Source organism: Sinohyriopsis cumingii, chromosome 15, assembly GCF_028554795.1.
Source record: "Sinohyriopsis cumingii isolate HCF-2022 chromosome 15, ASM2855479v2, whole genome shotgun sequence".
In the NCBI taxonomy this organism is placed as follows: Eukaryota; Metazoa; Mollusca; class Bivalvia; order Unionida; family Unionidae; genus Sinohyriopsis; species Sinohyriopsis cumingii.
In genome coordinates, this window is record NC_142975.1 from 149,614,775 (window position 1) to 149,638,785 (window position 24,011).

General features: G+C 34.7%; 1 protein-coding gene across 2 annotated transcripts; it reads right to left on the bottom strand.

Moving 5' to 3' along the window:
- Positions 1–23,794, bottom strand: LOC149783045 (uncharacterized). 2 transcript variants are annotated; one of them, XM_089934642.1, is made up of 3 exons: positions 23,380–23,794; positions 3,793–4,622; positions 1–3,009 (listed from the first exon to the last, which is right to left on the bottom strand). In XM_089934642.1, the coding sequence occupies exons 2-3, from the start codon at positions 4,320–4,322 to the stop codon at positions 2,031–2,033; spliced, it is 1,509 nt and encodes a 502-aa protein (XP_089790768.1). In that variant the 5' UTR covers positions 4,323–4,622; positions 23,380–23,794; the 3' UTR covers positions 1–2,030. The 2 variants fall into 2 exon arrangements, with proteins under 2 accessions (XP_089790768.1, XP_089790769.1); XM_089934643.1 differs by lacking the exon at positions 23,380–23,794 and adding an exon at positions 21,432–21,599.
- Between the last annotated feature and the right edge of the window lie 217 nt (positions 23,795–24,011).

Here is a 24,011-nt window from a genome sequence, read left to right on the forward strand (position 1 = left end):
TTGTAATGTTGATAGACTTTATTCATTTCAGGCAGTAAGACATAAAAATTCAAAGTAAAGTATTGAAAGTTCGAGTTAAAAAAATGAAGAAAGAATTCAATATTACTCCATTTTAAGGTCTAGGCGTTTCAACTAAGTACCTGACTATTGAATAAAACAAGTGCGCAGTCTATTATTGCTATATACTGTGTAAAGCTGTTTTCAAAATACATCCAATAGTTTAAGTTACAACATGGAAATCGAGTAAAATTTGTACATTACAATTTTCTATGATATCAACGTTAGGTAAATATGATATGAAACTGTGTTGTATCATAGGGCACCAGAAAAAAAACACAGTTGCATGCTAATCGGAGGTTCTCTGACTTCATCGTTTAGAAGAGATATTAACTGTGAATCAATAGAAATCAGCATGTTCTGGTACAAAAGTACTCTCTCTCTCTCTCTCTTCACGTCCATTAAATGGGTTGGAACAGGCTATATTTGCATGTTCTCATCTGCGTGTATACTAAATAATCCCTCTCATTATCAGTGGTATAAAATATGGTTGTATCCATTGCTTATTTGACAAATTGAAATATTTTATTTTTAACTAAATATTCATTGATTAATTTCAGACATACTGATTAAAAAAATTACACCTTTGGCATGTACAATAAAAATAGCAACTGCTAAATGCATTGCTTTTAAAGGTTAGAAAAGAATCATAATCCAACTTTTCTGAAGAGTATTGACTTATCCTCTTCTTTATATTTTTTAGTCAGATTTAAGAAAGTCATTGTTTCTATTTTCTACGCTAAGAACCATTCTTAGATTAATGTCATAATTTCCAGGACAGCTATGTTGTCTCTTTGCATGGTCAAATTAAAATGTTAAAGCCAAACTCATGGCTGTAGAATTTGAATGGTGTGTGGCGTCAGAATACTCATAGAAGTGAAATAATTTTTTAAAGACACCTTTTGGGGACAAATTATTTTGAAGAACATAGTGGAGAGAACTGTGTGGTCCCAAATCTCCCTTCTACCTAAACTCTATTTATGATTTGCAAGAATGTATCTCTTTAAAAATAAATAAAAGTATTTCCCTTCATTTTTAATATAATTATGCTTTAAAATAAATTTATGTTATATTTTACTATGCTTGATTTTTTTCTCCGCTTGTACGTGTCATTAAGAAATACAGCCTATGCCTTGATGAAACTCACTGGGCAGGGCCGGGTGCTGGTTACTGTCATGGCATTTTAAGCGCTTTTTATGGTTCTACTGAAAACACTCCTTCTGCAAGAGAATGCATCGTTGGTGCGTTTAAGATAATATCTGAACTTCAAGAGAAAAAACGGATGCCAAATGTGCAATTATCAGATTTTACTGAGCTGTGACAAAGCTGGGACTTTTTCAGGATCTGTCAAGGGCTTCCTGCTCGAATATTTGATGGTCCGGAATGGTACCAATTATTGAAGAGTGGACCATCGTTGTAATCGGTGCCGGGTTGTCGGTGCCGAAGCTGTACAGTTTTCCCTGCCTGAATCGCCAAAGGTCCTGTAATGGTACCATGAATCAGTGATTAAAGCGTAATGATTACTGGAATGTGCTGGTATATTAATTGCTGGCCATATGGGCCACCGTACCAAGCTTGCCGAAAAGATATGTCCTGGTTGTGTAGGCGAGACCGGTATTGGAATATCTGGAATCCTGTAATAAGGCGACTTGTGTCTCTTTTGATGCTGAACGTAGGGTGGGGGCTGTGTTTGCAAGTTAATGGCTCCTAATGTATTATGATCAAATTTGAACAAGAAATAAATTCTCCAGAAATTCAGTCTATTCTGGCTTTTAATGAGTACAAGCTGCTCTCCAGCATGATGGACAATAGTCCAAAACATGCGTTGATAATAATCAATTACAGACAAACCAAAATATGCCTTAATTAGCAGATGACAGCTTATTCACAACTGCCAGCGACAACGAATAAAGTTAGGGAATAAGTTGTTCCATTTGCAAAGTAATGGTATTCAATGAATTTCATCTAAAGAGCTATATTTGTTTATCTACTGTCTGCAGGTCGAGAGAAACACCTTCCAATTTCGACCATATGGAACGGATCCGATGCACAAGTTCATCCTGGTACAGAAGCATCCTTGTATCTAATACCCTAATTCCCTCATGAGGCTTAAACCAATTGCGGTAATGATGGAGTAACCCAACACTGGGATCAACAACATGGGAGTTTTGCCCTTTTCTATATTGGCAAATATCGTGAACCCTAATGCTAACAGCATCGTTCGCCTTTACTACGTATTTACTTCTCTGTCCACCAGGCAGAATTACACTTTCTCTCTGAAGTTTTTTTAAAGTTACCAGGATATACCTGTCTAAGTCATTAACATAGCTTGCAGATACCAATGACTTATTACCGGCTCCAAGATAGTCAGGCCAGTCTTTTCGGAAAAATGTGTTGCGAATAATATATCCACTTGCTTCTGGTAATTGTTTTAACATGTCCACCCATTTGTAACTTTTCTCGCCTCTTGGAATTATAAATTCGTCAATATCAATATTAACCAGGAACTTGGTGTTAGGCCTACTTCTATAAAGGCAGTCGTTGAGAGCCGCCATTTGACCAAAATATGCAACTTCAGGATCTTTTTCGGATGGTGGCCAGGTATCCACGATCATCGGAAGCGGCCATTGTACCACCTCCACTAAGCCTCGATCTGAATACAGTTTCAACACTTTTCGAATGTTGAATGCGGACGAATAATTGTATATAATAAAGTAGTCCGCACCAAGCATGCGGTTGAGCTCTAACCATTCAACTATTTCATAGGCTCTACTGTAATTCATATTAAGAGGAGACACACACACGGTAAAATTTCGTATTATCTGAACATTTTGTTTCCATGGCTGGACTGGAAGACTATTTAAAGGGTCTTGGCATTTGGTCGTCACTATGGATACGGCATGTGGTACACTGTTATTTGGTAATGGGCACAAGTAATAAACAGCAGTATACCTACAAAAATTAGAAAAAAGAAATACATGTATGATTTCTGACACGTGTATAAGTCAATGTTTATATTTCTTCTGCAGGAATATACATCATTCAAAAGACTGGCGTGAACACTGGTAATAGATAGATGGATAGATAGACAGACAGACAGACATACTGACAGACAGACAGAGAGACAGATGACAGACAGACAGATAGATAGATAGATAAATAGATAGCTAGATAGATAGATGGATAGATATATAGATAGATAGACAGACAGATATAAATAGATAGATCGATAAATAGATTTTGCAGTTGGGAAGAAAATCTTTAAACATATACGCGTAAAACTAAAGGGTTATATGTTTTTGAACTTATCCTCGAAAAGTAAGATTTATAAAAGTAATTCAGATTTGAAAAGAAAATTCTCAAAATTCTTAAGTTTGCGTCAAAAAAACAAACAGATGTTAAAATAACCATCATGCAAAACATTTTTGACGTTTCCTTATGGAACGAACCCACGTCATTTATCTTACTTACGAATACCCATTTTCAGACGTTTAGATGTATATGGAACGAATCCACGTAGTTTACCTTACTGACGAAAGAAGACCTCTTTTAAAATCCAAAGAAAATTAAACCCGAAAGCATGTAAAATTGAGCAAGTGTTTTTGGATACAACTATTGATAAGCATCAGCTGCATGATGGATGCAGTATATACTGTGAACTTACAATGTATGCACGCAGTATATACTGTAAACTTTCAATTTATATTATCTGCAATTAATAATAGTACACTTTACCTTTTAGAATATTCATTTGCAATCAATGCTGAGCTGCCCATTATAATCTTCAGATAAAACTTTTTTGACCGGGTTGTGCTAAACCACAAATGGCAGAAAAATGATTGAAATCCATCCTGTCTAAGGCCGATTAAGCGAACGTATGGCTTCCCGTCAATCTCGTCAAAATAGGCAGAGAAAACGAACATCTTGTTTTCATTTTCGATTGGAAGCCATTTTTGTTCATCTCTGATATTTAGTGGTGGCAAAAGTCCAGGACACTCAGAGGAAACGTAACCTTCCTGGTCGGAGTCATATGAGGTTGACCTGATGCTTAATTTTGAAACACCAGTAAGTGACTGAAAGCTCGTTCGTGTAATTTGCGTTTCATTTCCAATGTTTTCTATCAGGATTGATAATGCGTAACTTCGCCTACGGGAAGAGCCGATTGGATCCACGAACAAAATATAATTCATCCACAAACATATCGTTGATAATGTCAACAATGATAAGCTAATTACAGAGTATCGTCTGCTCACCCTCATCCTCATATTCGACCTCAAAATGTTCAAAACAGCGCTAGAGATTGCAGTTAGAACGAGCTACGTATATGGATATCAGACATAGGATTCCCTTCCATATTATATCTTAGGCTATAAAGAAGGATCCGGGACACTGCTGGAAAACCACAAGATCATTTGGATGTCGTTGATGTTCACACCTGAACCGACGAAATCTTATTTACAGGTGAATGCAATCGTCCACACTGGTATGACCTCATAATTTTATAGCATCGGGATTGCATCTAGTCTAAAATATGAATAGACTGTAAGCAAGACATCTTCTGTCACCTGAAACAAAGTCATAACATAAATAATAATAATAATAATAATAATAATAATAATAATAATAATAATGAGGACTTTGTATAGTGCCTAATCATCAGACGCTCTAAGCGCTTTACAACATTAGACAACACCTATAATATAAAAACATATATAATGATATTATTACAGAAAACAAACACCATAAAATTAGAAAACATAAAAACATGCTGTAAATATTTAAGGTAGGGAACATTATTAGGTCTTTAATTTTGTTCTTGCAGTCGAAATAAGTGAGTTTTAAGAGCACTCTTGAATGGGATCACTGTGTCTTTGTGTCTAAGTGGGCAATTTGTTCCACGTTGCTGGACCCTGGTATCCAAAAGAAGGTTGTCCATATGACTTCATTTTCGTTGAGGGAATAATGAGTATACGATTGTCAGAAGAGGAGCGTAAGTATCTTGCTGGTGTGTACACTTGAGTGAGGTCGGATAGGAATGTTGGACTGGAGTCCGTCACTGAAACGTAGTACAGAGAACAAATTTTGTGTTTGATTCTGGATCGAATTGATAGCCCGTGTAGGGTACGGAGCAGCGGGGACGTGTGCTCTGATCGTGGTAATCTAAGTATGATCCGAGCAGCTGTGTTTTGAACTTTTTGAAGTTTCTGAAGATGATATTGAGATGAAACAGACAGAATTGAGTTACAATAGTCCAGTCTTGAAAGTACTAATGAACATACAAGTGTTTTATTGGCATCAACTGAAAGATATTTGTGAATGAAGCTGATGCGTCTCAGCTCAAGATATGCAGCCTTGCATATGTTCATGACATGGTGCAACGAGTGAGTACTGTCCAGAGTGACACCTAGGTTTCGTACTGACTGTGTGAATTTAATGTTGGTGCTACTGATATTTATTGTTGAGGTAAAGGATATTACTGAGAAAGTCTTTATGTTGTGATCAGAATGGCCTCAGTTTTATCATTATTCATCCGTAGCTTGTTATATGTCATCCATGATTTCACATCACCACAACATAGATTAACTGGGCTGGAGTGTATTCCATTTGCAGACACAATTTGTGTCCTGTTGACCAAATAGGACTTGAACCACAGTAAGGCTGTATCATGAATGCCAAATACACGTTGGAGACGGTGAAGTAATAAATCATGGTCTATTGTGTCAAATGCTGCAGATAAATCAAGAAGGGTGAGGACTGTAATCTTTCCGCTATCCAAAGCAGAGAGAATATCATTGACATAGATTAACTGGGCTGGAGTGTATTCCATTTGCAGACACAATTTGTGTCCTGTTGACCAAATAGGACTTGAACCACAGTAAGGCTGTATCATGAATGCCAAATACACGTTGGAGACGGTGAAGTAATAAATCATGGTCTATTGTGTCAAATGCTGCAGATAAATCAAGAAGGGTGAGGACTGTAATCTTTCCGCTATCCAAAGCAGAGAGAATATCATTGACATAGATTAACTGGGCTGGAGTGTATTCCATTTGCAGACACAATTTGTGTCCTGTTGACCAAATAGGACTTGAACCACAGTAAGGCTGTATCATGAATGCCAAATACACGTTGGAGACGGTGAAGTAATAAATCATGGTCTATTGTGTCAAATGCTGCAGATAAATCAAGAAGGGTGAGGACTGTAATCTTTCCGCTATCCAAAGCAGAGAGAATATCATTGACTACTTTTAGAAGTGTAGTTTCAGTACTGTGGCAAGGGCGATATGCAGATTGTACATTGCTAAAAAGACTGTTTGAATTCAGATGAGATACAGGCTGGGATAGAACAACCTTTTCTAAGATTATTGATATGAATGGGAGATCAGAAACTGGGCGATAGTTCTTTAAATCGTTATGGTCGAGTGTTGGTTTCTTTAGTAGAGGCTTTACAATGGCAGTTTTGAAAAATGATGGGATATCCCCGGATGAGAGAAAGGGGTATTAATAGCATCAGTTAGTGAACGCAATACTGGATCTAAGCACTCAAGCAGCAGTGATGTTGGAACTGGATCAAGCTTTACGGCTGTCTCTTTTAGCAGTGCGAAGCTGGTCCCTAACATTGCTATACCTTGGAGAACATGGAGAAACTTTTGAATTGATACTCTGCACTTGGTAGCTGGGGCATCTTTGTCGAGCAATGAACGCAGGCAGTTATCGAGTTCTTCTGCTGTAGGAGGTAGGCAAGTTGTTAGGTTTGCTTGGATGTCATGCATTAGTTTGGTTCTATTTATCATACGGAGGTTTCTCTTAGTAGCAAATAATGGTGGAGGGTTAGGGACTGATACGTCAAGATGGCATATAATGCAGAGGTAATATGATGCAAGTTCGTTGGATACCAGGGAGGAACGTAGAATATTATCATCAGGTCTATGAAGAATCCAGTCTAAAATGTGACCATGTTTATGGTGGGTTGGTTAACTGACTGTTTGAGGTTGAAAACATTAATGGAATCTAGGAATTTTGATGTGTTTGGGTTTCCGGGACAGTGAAAGTGAAATTTGAAATCTTCAAGAATAATCAGATTGCCACCTATCAAATTTCCATACTACAGGAGATTTGGAAACTGTTCCAAAAAGAGAGATTCAGTCAGCTTGTTTTCTCTACTAAGAGGAGGGCGGTATGGGAAGAAAAAATGGACTGACCTTTGTTCCAGTCTGGTTTGGACTAGTTCAAACGATGTGTGGTAGAAATTGAAAGTTGTGGTGTGGTTAAGACGTTTGATCATGGAGTTCATTGTGATGACAGCAATTCCACATCCGCGAGAGTGGCGGGAGAACGACTTGATGGAGTAACTGGTGGGTGTTAGATCCGCGCACTTGGGCTCAATGTTTAATATAAATTTATAAAACAATATCTACCCGCAAATTCTGATCACGATTCTGAACCTTTTAGATTCGAGTACATGGGCGGGTTGCACGCTACGCTAGGACATTACTAATACATATGCAAATTAGAATTTAGCTCCTGTAGACAGAACAAAGGAAAATAGAGATAGATCTTAAACTTAACATGGTCTTCAGACAAATAAGAAGAAGCAGTAAGCCATTCAATAAAGCCGTTGCTATAGAAACAACCAATCATTTCCATACCCTCAGCCATATGTTTGGGGCTGATTTGTGTACAACTGTTTAGCAATCGCAGAATAATACTATGGATATTATGAAACTTTCAAACGTTAAGGACTATAAGTATAATATTTCGCCAACGATTAATTGTCTATTAAAATGTGTTAAAGAACTTCGTTAAATAACTTTAATAATGGAAGTAATATGGTAAGCGCTAGTTTTCAATTTAACGAATGTTGCAACAAACCCGAACAGCCACAATAAATATAAATGAAAACGTTCATTTGTTTTAAACTGAAAGACTGAAATTTTTGTTTTCTCATTTATGTTTCATTTTATTTTGAATTGTTTGGTCATATACAAAACGAATGTCGTATGCAAATTATCATCTAATTCTGGTGGATACGGATGCTTAATAGCTGCACGCTTTTATCTTGTGAATAAAATGATACTCTCCGTCCTTCCATTGACCCATCTATCTTTAAGTCTATCTACTGATGAAAGGGCGAGTGCAATAAACTACATTTGGTAGAAACATTTCGTATATTGGTAACCAACTTCTATTCTACGTATTGGTGTTACCAAGTGGAATATTGACTAATGACGTCAGACGCTGTCTTTTGTATCTGGTAGAAGAGAGAGAGAGAGAGAGAGAGAGAGTATATGTTTCAATTCAAAGTAGAAAATAAGATTAAATGACGGACAGAAAATATAGTTTTTGCATTATTTGGTAATGAACAAAGAAAGAAAACTCCGAATTGCAAAAAGACAAAATTGAGTTTGAGCCTTTGTGAGTAAAAAACGAAGAAAGAACAAAATTAACAGTCTTAACAATCGCTTCACGAAATAAATACAGAAATACGCCATGGTGCTGTTGTCCGTATATTCAGTTTGACATATTCTGCATTTATAAATTTCACAAAACTAGTTCTAAGACAATGTGAATATGTTCAAGAAAATAACGTTTAAACTGGTAAAAAGTGTACACATTCAACTCAATTTTATATCAGCCGATGGAATAATGGTAGTTTTCGTCAGGAGCTTGAAGCAGAAAGTAGTACAATGTAAACGACAAAACGGTCCACAAATGTTCCTTCAATATAGTGTGTAGTTTCATTTAAAAAGATTCTTAAATATAGGTAATGTCTTCACTTCCTGTCTTGCCTTAGAAATGGCTTTTAAGGTGTGATAAAATGTAGAACAACTTTTTCAACATCGCAGCATAGTCAAATGTACATGTACGGATGGATCGCGTGAACAGTTGAAAATGTTTAATTACACAGGTGTCATAATGGAGAAAAAAAAACATACATTTGTATTAAAGAGAAGACGGGATGTTGGGAAAGTGGAGCATAAACAAACATGAGTGTCCTTAGTAAAACGTAGAAATGAACACAACAAATTAAAGATAAAAAGCCACTGTCATCAAAAAAATCAAAATGTTTTATAAAAAATAAAACAATCCAATTTTGTAATAAAATTAACAGACATAGGCTTTGAACAAAATGCCAAGAGGCCCGTAGAAAATATCGCCTTCCGAGAAAATTTACAAAACAATAACCAAAAACAAACAAAAAGACAAATAGTATCCATCTTGAATTGAGTTTATATAGATCAGGTACAAAGTAATAATGTTTAATGCCTTTTTACTTTGACTAATAGCGAGCGCGTGCTTAATCTGGTAATTCATTTGCATAATATGAGAGCTCGTTTCGTTCCTTCTCTGCCATACTAGTTCTTCCAACCATGGCTCTGCACACATTTTATCGTGACGTAATACGGGGATTATTTGATGATCCCTATATGTCGATCAATGAATGTAACTTTCGTCTAATTTTCAAGGACTTAAGTAGTTGTATATGGTATGCTGTGATAATTTTGTTCCTCTTTGGAATGAGGAAGAATTTTTTAAAAAATTGCTTCAGCCAATGCACTGACAGCAAGTTGCTATGCCCAGTGTCTACAGTGAGAAACCTTCCTTCTTTACAAGTATCGTCGTTATATCCATTCACCCAAATTTTTAATTAATGACAATAGTATTGATAATTTCTTCACAAATTTCATTGCTTTCAACCTTAACTATTTGAAGTTCGTTCAGTATTATGTTTAGACATACTATTTTTCCAGGTAATCAATTTTAATAAATTCATCTAAACACAACACAACTCATTTACAAGAAATACCTTCAGCATCAGCAGAATCTATGCCACGTCTTTATAGATTTCAAAATGGCCTTTATATGTCCCACAATGTCCTAGAAATATTACACAAGATTTGCAAAACTTTTTTGGAAACTGATTGTCAAACTTGCATCAGTGAGTCTGTCAAAGAATTACAGAATTGTCACTAAATGTTCTTTCCAGGTGTCGTTTTAGATGATGACATCATCAATTATCCAGACCAGAGGTATGTGGCGAACCCTTCATCCGAAACGGCATCACTTTATATTGGTCTGGAGTCACGAATACCGAAATTTCCGTCAGTGGAATTTGTCAAAAATTTTTCAGAAGGTCAAATTTGGCGACATACTTTGCATTTCCAATTTTATCAATGCAGAAAGTTTTATCTTGTTTCGGAACAAGTAAACATGGTGAACTTCAGTTACTTTTACTCAGCTCAATAAAATCATTTTCCAGCAAATACTGAATTTCTATTTTCAAGTATACCTGTTGGAGAGGGTTTATCCTGTACGGGTGTTGTTTCACATTTGTGGAATTTACAATTTCAATCTCATGGTAGATTTTGTTTCTTCTTGAAGGAACATCCAGAAATAAGTGCTTATATTCAATTAATTGTTTAAGTTCATTCCTTTTTTGTTGTTGCAAATGTGAAAGTTTCTGGTCCAGATTATTTATAATTTCTGAATTCCGAAGATTTGTCACTCGAATATCAGTAGAGTCCGATTGCATTCCTTCGCTTAAATCCTCAGTGAGTGAGACAGGTACAACTAAATTAATTGCATGATTAACCTAGCTAACTCTCTCAACAGACTGGTACTCCATTAATTTATTTACATCACAGGAGTATTATTATTATAATTTAAGTCATTCATTTTCTTCTTAACTTTGTAAGGGCAGTAATACTTAATCTGAAGAAAAGTTTGAAGAATGAGCAAGAGAGACAGAACCCCATTACCAGACTCAAGAGTTCTGTACATTGTAGTTTTGTCGAACCATAATTTCACTTTGACTTGAATTTTTGAATACTAAATTAAAGCATAATTAGCTGGAAAATTCCAAACATAATATTTGACCCTTAATCAGATTGGACAGATTTGGGAAGGCCAAACTGAGTATATAAAAAAATCACATTTTCAAATATTTATCAAAATAGTTATCAAAGGAATTGCCTCTGGGAATCTTGTTGACGCACACATAATGGTCAACAAGAATTGGTTTCGTGTCTTGGTCTTAGGTAAGGGACCGACACACTCTACCATTATTCTGCTAAATGATTTGTTAAATGCAGGAATATGTTGATTAGAATAAAGAGATTGAGTAGTTAAAAGAGCATCACTGTGATCAATACCCTGTGATTGATCCAAACAAGGAGTTAAAGTGACATCATCAAAAGCCTGACCAATACATGTGTTAACTAAAGGACTACTTTCCTGATCAATATCATTCTCAAGAGCTTTCTTTGCCGTAGCTCTAGTAACTGCACAAGCTGGGTATAAATCAGGGAATTCTTTTTCAATAGGATCGACTTTCTGATCCAAACAAGGCTAGTCAGTTACAAATGGATTAACCACAACCTTATCTCCAGCTAGGTCGTTGTCTAATCACTCATGAGTGATATAGAACTCTTCGACATGAATGGTTTATAATTCTCCATAATGAAACCAGAGTGGGGTTTATTAGACACAACATATGTATTGCTTTCAATACACGACCGTTACATTGACCTATGATAAATAAGTGCATTTGGAATAGGTCTGTCTTGATTCTGTTGCTTATTTTTAAATTTGTACCAATCAGAAATAACGTGTCCTTTCCTTTTGCAATAGTTACAGGTAAGAAGACATAAGGATTTATGATCATTCTTATCAGAAAATTGATGGCCCCCTCCCCCCGAATTTGCATACACTGTAAAATGTAAAAGTGCTGTTGCCTATATACGATAATTAACTAGCCCCTCAGGTTTTGCCCCACTCCCCACCCCCCCAAAAAGTTGAAAGTCCCTGAATGTGGGTATGTGAGAAAGCTTGCCGGTAGGTTCTCGTGGGTCGGTGGTTCTTTCAGGGTTTTCAAGCGTTCTTCCTACACCATTAATACTGGCCGCCATGTATAGCCTATCTTGTGCCGCAAATGGCTTTTAACCCTAAAACATCAACAACCTTGTTTTTAACAACAGCTGGACATTTTTTCACTATCGCTTGGTGAATATGACCCATGACCTTCCTTAGATGAGTTTCACTGTATGTTTTCCCTCATATTGTGCTTATCTTACTGTGGCGCTGGAGTTGCGTCTCATTTTATGGCAATGAAAAGATCTGCACAAGATGGCCGATCTCCCAAGTGAAGGATGTCGCATTTCACATAGGCACTGAAGAAGTTTGATTTCCTTATTTTAACATTTTCAAATATTTTCAATCTCCTTCAGCACAAAAAGTTATTTAGGCTATCTTAAAATTAAAAAAGGTGTTGTAATTTTCATGGTACTTGAAAATTGTCACATCTATTCCTTTCTTTGTTGAAATTAATTGGATTTATAAAGGAACGTTTTATTTTGTTTTTAAAGGAAAAAAATGTTCTAAAATATGTATGCCATACTGTGGAAAGTCATTGGCAGACCAGGGTTTTTTGTTAATGAATTTTGGACTTTTGATGCTAGACCGATAAATAAAGATGATTCTAAAAGCAGAAGGATAAATCTGTCACCCGTGCTACTTTGTTTGACATGCGTTGTTTATTAAAAATGTTGATTTTACTCTTTTAAATGGTACGTAATAAAACATACTCTCTATTTTCTTTGTATTGCATATCAATAGTTTTAAGGAAATTATAACTTCGTTATGTTATACTGAGCTAAAACGTTATAGCCACGTTCAGGACGATTTCAAACTTTTACTCCTTTCTCTGTTGCTAGTCCTTGGATATTTTTTAATTTTATATCGTTTCACCAATATCTTTAAGGTAAGTTTTTGCAAATCATACATTGGCAAATGTAATATGAAAAGACGTGGGGATGTTTAATGAACGACATCTTTGTTAAGCTCTGATTTAGAAATCATTATATTGCATTTCTGGATGGTGCTAATTTCACTGTGGTTTTATTGAAGAAAAATATTTATTTTACTCTTTTAATTTTAACCACAATATTTAAAGCCATAATTCCTCATTCTAGTACATATAAAATGTACCCTTATGTCGGACAGGTAACAACAGGGAGATCACCACGTACACGTGAGGCATCATACCTAGAAGGTCGTCTGACCTAGGAGGGCCTTTATTGTAACCTATTTTTTTAAAAGTGTTTCCCGGTTGTGCTTGAAATGAATTGATTCACTGTTTCTCCGTTTAAAATAATTTAATTACCACTATGAAATGGGGCACTGAAAATTTATTTTGAATTTGTTTATGCATTGGTGAGCCAATCAGATAATATTTCAGTGAGATGATTATATAAAGTGTAACACAACCAGACTATCACCAGTCACTGACGCATCTGACTTTTTCGTGTAAGTTAAACATACATGTAAACATTGATTGTAAATGCATGTTTGAGTTTCAGAGTCGTTATAGTCATCGTTTAAAGGATCAGGAAGTTATTTATTAACTTATAAAATATACCTGAAAGCACTTTTTGATATGTGCTGGTAATCCGATACAGTGTAATCAGTCACCGTGTGAAACCTAACAAAGGAAGGAAATCGATGACTGGAAAGTATATCATGACCTCGATAGGTGAATCAAATTAAAGAGGACAAGGTCGAACACTGTAGAGCACGAATGGTTTTAAAATTAAGCATTATGTATGTTAGACCAATGAAGTATTAAGTTTGTAGAGATGTATGTAGCATTAAGTATAAACAGATGAATGAAGCATTACATATGTAGAGATGAAACATTATGTACAGATGAATGATGTTGTTGTGGGGTTTAACGCCATTTTTCACAGATGAATGAAGCATTAAGTATAAACAGATGAACGAAGCATTACATATGTAGAGATGAAACATTATGTAGAGATGAATGAAGCAATAAGTATCTTCAGATGAAGCATTACGTAGAGATGATTGAAGCATTAAATATGTATAGATAAATGAAGCATTAAGTATGTACATATGAAGGAAGCATTAAGTATGCGGAGATGAATGAAGCATTAAGGGTACACAGATGAATGAAGCATTAAGTATGTACAAAGAAATGAAACATTAAGAATGCGGACATGAATGAAGCATTAAGAGTGCCCAGATGAATGAAGCATTAAGTATGTACAAAAAAAAGAAGCATTAAGTATGCGGAGATGAATCAAGCATTAAGCATGTTCGGCGGAATGAAGAATTAAGTATATACAGAGGAGTGAAGAATTAAGTAGGTACATATGACTGAAGCTTTAAGTATGATACAGAGGAATGAAGCATTAAGTATGCACATATAAATGAAGCATTAAGCATGCACATATGAAAGAATCATTAAGTATGTACACAGGAATGAATCATTAGGTATGCACATATGAATGAAACATTACATATGAACAGAGGAATGAAGCATTAAGTATGAACAGAGTAATGAAGCATTAGGTATGTACAGACGAACGAAGCATTAAGTGTGCGGAGATGAATGGAGCATTGAGAGAGCACAGATGAATCAAGCATTAAGTATGTACAAAGAAATGAAGCATTAATTATGTACAAAGGAATGAAGCATTAAGTATGCACAGATGAATGTAGCATTACGCATGTACAGAGGAATGAAGCATTAAGTGTGCACATATGTATGAAGCATTAGGCATGTACAGAGGAATGAAGCATTAAGTATGCACAGATGAATGAAGCATTAAGTATGTACAGAGGAATGAAGCATTAAGTATGTACAGAGGAATGAAGCATTAGGTATGTACAAAGGAATAAAGCATTAAGAGTACACAGATGAATAAAGCATTAATTATGTACATATCAATGAAGCATTATGTACAGATGAATGAAGCATTAAGTATATACAGATGAATGAAGCAGTATGTATGTACATATCAACGAAGCATTAACTATGTACAGATGAATGAAGCATTAAGTATGCACATATAAATGAAGCATTAAGTATGTATATATCAATGAAGCATTAAGTATTACAGAGGAACGAAGCATTAAGTATGTACAGAGGAATGAAGCATTAAGTATGTACAGAGGAATGAAGCATTAGGTATGTACAGAGGAATGAAGCATTAAGTATGCACAGATGAATGAAGCACTAGGTATGTACAGAGGAATGAAGCATTAAGTATGCACAGATGAATGAAGCATTAAGTATGTACAGAGGAATGAAGCATTAAGTATGTATATACCAATGAAGCATTAAGTTTGTACATATCAATGAAGCATTAAGTATTACAGAGGAATGAAGCAATAAGTATGTACAGAGGAATGAACCATTAAGTATGTACAAAGGAATGAAGCATTAAGTATGTACAAAGGAATGAAGCATTAAGTATGTATATATCAATGAAGCATTAAGTATTTACATATCAATGAAGCATTAAGTATGTACAGAGGAATAAAGCATTAAGTATGTATATATCAATGAAGCATTAAGTATGTACATATCAATCAAGCATTATGTATGTACAGAGGAATGAAGCATTAAGTATGTACATGTCAATGAAGCAATAAGTATTATAGAGGAATAAAGCATTAAATATGTACAGAGGAATGAAGCATTAAGTATGTGCATATCAATGAAGCATTAAGTATTTACATATCAATGAAGCATTAAGTATGTATATATCAATGAAGCATTAAGTATTTACATATCAATGAAGCATTATGTATGTACAGAGGAATGAAGCATTAAGTATGTACATGTCAATGAAGAATCAAGTGTTATAGAGGAATGAAGCATTAAGTATGTACATGTCAATGAAGCATTAAGTATGTACAGAGGAATGAAGCATTAATTATGTACAGAGGAATGAAACATTAAGTATGTACATGTCAGTGAAGCATTAAGTATGTACAGAGGAATGAAGCATTAAGTATGTACAGAGGAATGAAGCATTAGGTATGTACATGTCAATGAAGCATTAAGTATGTACAGAGGAATGAAGCATTAAGTATGTACATATCAATGAAGCATTAAGTATGTACAGAGGAATGAAGCATTAAGTATGTACATGTCAATGAAGCATTAAGTATTATAGAGTGATGAAGCATTAAGTATGTACAGAGGAATGAAGCATTAAGTATGTACATGTCAATGAAGCATTAAGTATGTACAGAGGAATGAAGCATTAAGTATGTACAGAGGAATGAAGCATTAAGAGTGCACATATGTATCAAGCATTAGGTATGTACAGAGGAATGAAGCATTAAGTATGCACAGATGAATGAAGCATTAAGTATGTATATATCAATGAAGCATTAAGTATTACAGAGGAACGAAGCATTAAGTATGTACAGAGGAATGAAGCATTAAGTATGTACAGAGGAATGAAGCATTAGGTATGTACAGAGGAATGAAGCATTAAGTATGCACAGATGAATGAAGCATTAAGTATTTACAGAGGAATGAAGCATTAAGAATGTATATATCAATGAAGCATTACGTATTACAGAGGAATGAAGCATTAAGTATGTACAGAGGAAAGAAGCATTAAGTATTTACAGAGGAATGAAGGATTGAGTATGCACAGATGAATGAAGCATTAAGTTTGTACAGATGAATGAAGCATTAAGTATGCGAAGATGAATCAATCATTAGGAATCTACATATAAATGAAGCATTAAGTATGTCCATATCAATGAAGCATTAAGTATGTACATATGAATGAAGCATTAAGTATGCTCATATGAATGAAGCATTAAGTTTGCATGTAGAATGAAGCATTAAGTTTGTACAGAGGAATGAAGCATTAAGTATGCGCAGATGAATCAATCATTAGGAATCTACATATAAATGAAGCATTAAGTATGTACATATCAATGAAGCATTATGTATGTACAGAAGAATGAAGCATTAAGTATGCACAGATGAATGAAGAATTACGTATGTAGATATGAATGAAGCATTAAGTATGTATATATGAATGAAGCATTAGGTATCTACAGACGAATGAAGCATTAATTATGTACATTTAGATGAAGCATTAAGTATGTATATATCAATGAAGCCTTAGGTATGTACATATCAATGAAGCATTAAGTATTACAGAGTAATGAAGCAATAAGTATGTACAGAGGAATGAAGCATTAAGAATGTACATATCAATGAAGCATTAAGTATTAAAGAGGAATAAAGCATTAAGTATGAACAGAGCAATGAAGCATTAAGTATGCACAGCTGAATGAAGCATTACGCATGTACACAGGAATGAAGCATTAAGAGTGCACATATGTATGAAGCATTAGGTATGTACAGAGGAATGAAGCATTAAGTATGCACAGACGAATGAAGCATTAAGTATGTACAGAGGAATGAAGCATCAAGTATGTACAGAGGAATGAAGCATTAATAATGCACAGATGAATGAAGCATTAAGTATGTACAGAGGAATGAAGCATTAAGAATGTATATATCAATGAAGCATTAAGTATTACAGAGAAATGAAGCATTAAGTATGTACAGAGGAATGAAGCATTAAGTATGTACAGAGGAATGAAGCACTAGGTATGTACAGAGGAATGAAGCATTAAGTATGCACAGATGAATGAAGCATTAAGTATGTACAGAGGAATGAAGCATTAAGAATGTATATATCAATGAAGCATTAAGTATTACAGAGGAATGAAGCATTAAGTATGTACAGAGGAATGAAGCACTAAGTATCTACCGAGGAATGAAGCATTGAGTATGCACAGATGAATGAAGCATTAAGTTTGTACAGATGAATGAAGCATTAAGTATGCGAAGATGAATCAATCATTAGGAATCTACATATAAATGAAGCATTAAGTATGTCCATATCAATGAAGCATTAAGTATGTACATATGAATGAAGCATTAAGTATGCTCAAATGAATGAAGAATTAAGTTTGCATGTAGAATGAAGCATTAAGTTTGCACAGAGGAATGAAACATTATGTATATATCAATGAAGCATTAAGTATGTACATATCAATGAAGCATTAAGTATTACAGAGGAATGAAGCAATAAGCATGTACAGAGGAATGAAGCATTAAGTATGTACAAAGGAATGAAGGATTAAGTTTGTGTATATCAATGAAGCATTAAGTATTTACATGTCAATGAAGCATTAAGTATGTATATATCAATGAAGCATTAAGTATTTATTTATCAATGAAGCATTATGTATGTACAGAAGAATGAAGCATTAAGTATGTACAGAGGAATGAAGTATTAAGTATGTACATGTCAATGAAGCATTCAGTATGTACAGAGGAATGAAGCATTAAGTATGTACAGAGGAATGAAGCATTAGGTATGTACATGTCAATGAAGCATTAAGTATGTACAGAGGAATGAAGCATTAAGTATGTACATGTCAATGAAGCATTAAGTATGTACAGAGGAATGAAGCATTAAGTATGTACAGAGGAATGAAGCATTAAGTATGTACATGTCAATGAAGCATTAAGTATGTACAGAGGAATGAGGCATTAATTATGTACAGAGGAATCAAGCATTAAGTATGCACATGTCAATGAAGCATTAAGTATGTACAGAGGAATGAAGCATTAAATATGTATATATCAATGAAGCATTAAGTATGTACATATCAATGAAGCATTATGTATGTAGAGAGGAATGAAGCATTAAGTATGTACATGTCAATGAAGCATTAAGTATTATAGAGGAATGAAGCATTAAGTATGTACAGAGGAATGAAGCATTAAGTATGTACATGTCAATGAAGCATTAAGTATGTACAGAGGAATGGAGCATTAAGTATGTACATAGGAATGAAGCATTAGGTATGTACATGTCAATGAAGCATTAAGTATGTACAGAGGAATGAAGCATTAAGTATGTACATGTCAATGAAGCATTAAGTATGTACAGAGGAATGGAGCATTAAGTATGTACAGAGGAATGAAGCGTTAAGTATGTACATATCAATGAAGCATTAAGTGTGTACAGAGGAATGAAGCATTAAGTATGTACATATCAATGAAGCATTACGTATGTACAGAGGAATGAAGCATTAAGTATGTACAGAGGAATGAAGCATTAAGTATGCACAGCTGAATGAAGCATTACGCATGTACACAGGAATGAAACATTAAGAGTGCACTTATGTATGAAGCATTAGGTATGTACAGAGGAATGAAGCATTAAGTATGCACAGATGAATGAAGCATTAAGTATGTACAGAGGAATGAAGCATTAAGTATGTACATATCAATGAAGTATTAAGTATGTACAGAGGAATGAAGCATTAAGCATGTACATATCAATGAAGCATTAAGTATTATAGAGGAATGAAGCATTAAGTATGTACAGAGGAATGAAGCATTAAGTATGTACAGAGGAATGAAGCATTAAGTAGGCACAGCTGAATGAAGCATTACGCATGTACACAGGAATGAAGCATTAAGAGTGCACATATGTATGAAGCATTAGGTATGTACAGAGGAATGAAGCATTAAGTATGCACAGATGAATGAAGCATCAAGTATGTACAGAGGAATGAAGCAGTAAGTATGTACAGAGGAATGAAGAATTAAGTATGTACAGAGGAATATAAGCATTAAGCATGTACAGAGGAATGAAGCATTGTGTATGCACAGATGAATGAAGCATTAAGTTTGTACAGATGAATGAGGCATTAAGTATGCGCAGATGAATCAATCATTAGGAATCTACATATAAATGAAGCATTAAGTATGTACATATCAATGAAGCATTAAGTATGTACATATGAATGAAGCATTAAGTTTGCATGTAGAATGAAACATTAAGTTTGTACAGAGGAATGAAGCAGTAAGTATGCGCAGATGAATCAATCATTAGGAATCTACAAATAAATGAAGCATTAAGAATGTACATATCAATGAAGCATTAGGTATGTACAAAGGAATGAAGCATTAAGTATGCACAGATGAATGAAGCATTACGTATGTAGATATGAATGAAGCATTAAGTATATATATATGAATGAAGCGTTAGGTATGTACAGATGAATGACTCATTAATTATGTACATTTCAATGAAGCATTAAGTATGTACATATCAATGAAGTATTAAGTATGTACAAAGGAATGAAGCATCAAGTATGTACAGAGGAATGAAACATTAAGTATGTTCATATAAATGAAGCATTAAGTATGCACATATGAATGAATCATTAGGTATGTACAGACGAATGAAGCATTAAGTGTGTACAGAAGAATGATGTTGTTGTTGTTGTTGTTGTAGGGTTTAACGCCGTTTATCAGCACACGCTAGGCTATACATGGCAGCCGGTATTAATGGTGGAGGATGAACCCTGGTGTACCCCGGAAATATCCACCGACCCACGAGAAGCTAATGGCTGGCTTTCTCACATGCTCTTATTAGCCGAATCCGAGAACAGAAAAATGAAGCATTAAGTATGTACAGAGGAATGAAGCATTAAATATGTAGAGAGGTAGGAAGCATTAAGTATGTACAGAGGTATGAAGCATTAAGTATCTACAGAGGAATGAAGCATTATGTATGTACAGAGCAATGAAGCATTAAATATCTACAGAGGAATGAAGCATTAAGTATCTACAGAGGAATGAAGCATTAAGTATGTACAGAGCAATGAAGCATTAAGTATGTACAGAAGAAAGAAGCGTTAAGTTTGTACAAAGGTATGAAGCATTAAGTACGCACCGAGGAATGAAGCATTAAGTACAAAAATATCAATGAAGCATTAAGTATGCATATATGAATGAAGCATTAAGTATGTACACATCAATGAAGCATTAAGTATGCACAGATGAATGAAGCATTAAGTATGTAGAGAAGAATGAAGCAGTAAGCATGTACAAAGGAATGATGCAATAAGTATGTACATATGAATGAAGAATTAAATATGTACAGATGAATGAAGCATTAAGTATGTACAGAGGAATGAAGCATTAAGTATGTACATATCAATGAAGCATTAAGTACATACAGGGGAATGAAGCATTACGTATGTACAGAGGAATGAAGCATTAAGTATGTAGCGAGGAATGAAGCATTAAGTATGTACAGAGGAATGAAGCATTAAGTATGTACATATCAATGAAGCATTAAGTATGTACAGAGGAATGAAGCATTAAGTATGTACAGAGGAATGAAGAGTTAAGTATGTACATATCAATGATGCATTAAGTACATACAGGGGAATGAAGCATTAAGTATGTACAGAGGAATGAAGTATTAAGTATGTACAGAGGAATGAAGAATTAGGTATATACAGAGGAATGAAGCATTAAGTGATTACAGAGGAATGATGCATTAGGTACGTACAGAGGAATGAAGCATTAAGTATGTACATATGCATGAAGCATTAAGTATATACAGAGGATTTTTGTTATTATTGTTGTTGTAGTGTTTAACGCCATTTTGCAGCACACGATAGGCCATATATAGAAGCTACTGGCAAGATTTCTCACATACCCACATTGGCTGAATCCGACACTCGAACCCATGCAGACAGAGGTAATATGGCAGTGATCCGTAACGAAGAGCGCTTTAGACCACTCGGCCAGTCGGGGCCCCTTCAGATGGGTAGAATACAAGGACAGGAGGAAAGCTACCTCACACAACTAATCAAATAATGCAATAGGCTATCACAGAGTCGAGCGGAAGGAGTACTTAGGAAATTTTAATCATTTGACTATTGAATTGTCATTAAATTGTTATTCGTTGAATTGCACATTTATTTTGTTATGTATTCAATCATTTAACTGTCAGCATTGCTGACTGAGGGCTCAGAGCTTTACATCTATCCTTCTCTAATTTATCTTGCAACCAAAATCGAACCTGGGTGGGATTTCTTTAATAATTGAAATAAAATAGTGGGAGCACCCCACCTCAACCATAATACACCTACCACAGTGGCGGCATAACAACCCGTCACGCCACAGTCTTGAATACTATAATATGTCATTCTAGAGTTTCTTGAATACTATAATATGCCATTTTAGACCTTCTTGAATACTATAATATGCCATTTGAGAGCTTCATGAATACTATAATATGTCATTCTAGACCTTCTTTAATACTACAAACATATCATTATAGAGTTATATAGTCTCTGAACTATTATGACATATCATTCCAGAAACCTCCTAAGGAATCCAGCAAGATGCATTGCAAAAATTTAATAATAATAATAATAATAATAATAAAAAGAAAAAGAAGAAGAGGTAGAGGAGGAAGAAGAAGAAGAAGAAGAAGAGTTTAAGTAAAAATTCTTAATTTCTACAGTGTTGTACATCGTGAAATTTAAAAGTTTGTTCGGAATCAGCACAAACACTGAAACAATCAAAGAGAAGAAAAAGGTTTGGGGCATTTTATGTATAACTAAGGAATAAAATCGTCTGAAATGTGTATGTCGACCTTCTCACAATACAACATAAAGAATGTTCCCTGCTCATTGTTTTATCATATCAGTTTTATTCAAATACCACTGTCCTTACAAAACTCACAACTACAAATAAATCACTAGAATGTTAATATCTTCATGTTTATTTAAAAAGATAATTGATATTTTAAAATCCAAGACTTTCACTTAATTTTCTTCTAGTTACATTATAGTCTTACACAGATATTGTCAAAAACTAGAAGACATTAGAAGGTCGTAGACAGGGACGGATTACTCCACAGGCTAATAAAGCTATAGTATTAGACCCTTGCAGGCTCTCCTTAATGCCCTCTATTCCCATACATACTTAGACCATTCCCTCCCCCATTAGCCTTAGGCCCCTCATAACTTTACTCCGGCACTGGTCGTAAAAGTTTGGATTATAAAATAATGTACATCTTGATATTAGTTGATACTAATTTAGCATAAAGGTTTCCATGTAACAATGTCATTGTGTTTTACACACACACACACGCACGCACGCACGCACGCATACATGCATGCATACATACATACATACATACATTGATACATACATACATATATTAGACGTCTTGATGTCAGAAATTAATCAACTAAATAACATATCTAAAACTGATAGGTTAAGACTTAACTTTTTAATCTTGAGGGAATAATTCAAAATATTTCCAGAAAATGAAACAAGTGAAGAGGAAGAAACAGATGTGACAAAATTTTCAAAAATTCATTCCCAAAAGGAAATTTCGGATATTTAGATAAATCGATAGATTGATGATATATAGATAGTGAGATAAAACTTTAGCTTTCTTAGCTCCTAACATTTTGATTAGTTTGTAGGATCACGAATTATGTTATAGTACTCAGGAAGACATAATAAAATAAATCAAGAAAGTTTCCTAGATTTCTTATCTTGTTTAGTTCGAGAATTTAAAGCTCATTTCAGCTATCTTGGTTTTTGTCTTCTATCCTTGTGTATCAGTAACCATCAGCAAAACTGACCTTACAAGCTCACTATGGCCGCACGACGGTTGTTTGTGTACCCACACTTTATATTCTTCCGTCTGTTGATTCTAAATTCCAATCCAAGAAATCTGTATTTTCGTTAAAGTTATCCCCGTTCGATGATAAGAGAAATAGAATACCAACAGAAATCTAAATCATTATACACAGAAAGCATAGCTTTTTCGTCTGTAAGGACATATTTTTCCCTTGTACCTCTGAAATCAACATAGTAATGTACCGAATGTGTTATATTTAAGTCGTTTAATATCAGTGTTCCAAGTTGTTTTTCATACATTCATCCCAATAATCAAGCTCATTGGATAAACCACGTCACATGACGTCTAAATTTTTTTGGTTCATACCTGTATAAACAGGGTTGGTCGCGAGCTACTAAGAATGATCAAACTACTTAGAACTACAACATTTTTAGTCTGAAAATTCAAGGGTTTATAAACAGAGCGTGTTGCTCGTTATAAACGAAGTAGCTACGTGATGATGGAGCCTTATGTTATTATTGTTTGCAAAGAACAATAAGAAATATGATACTGTTTCTAAATCATCCTGTTATCGTCTGCTGTTGTAAACAAATGGCAAACAAGCAATATGCGGCAATGTTTACACAGGCGATC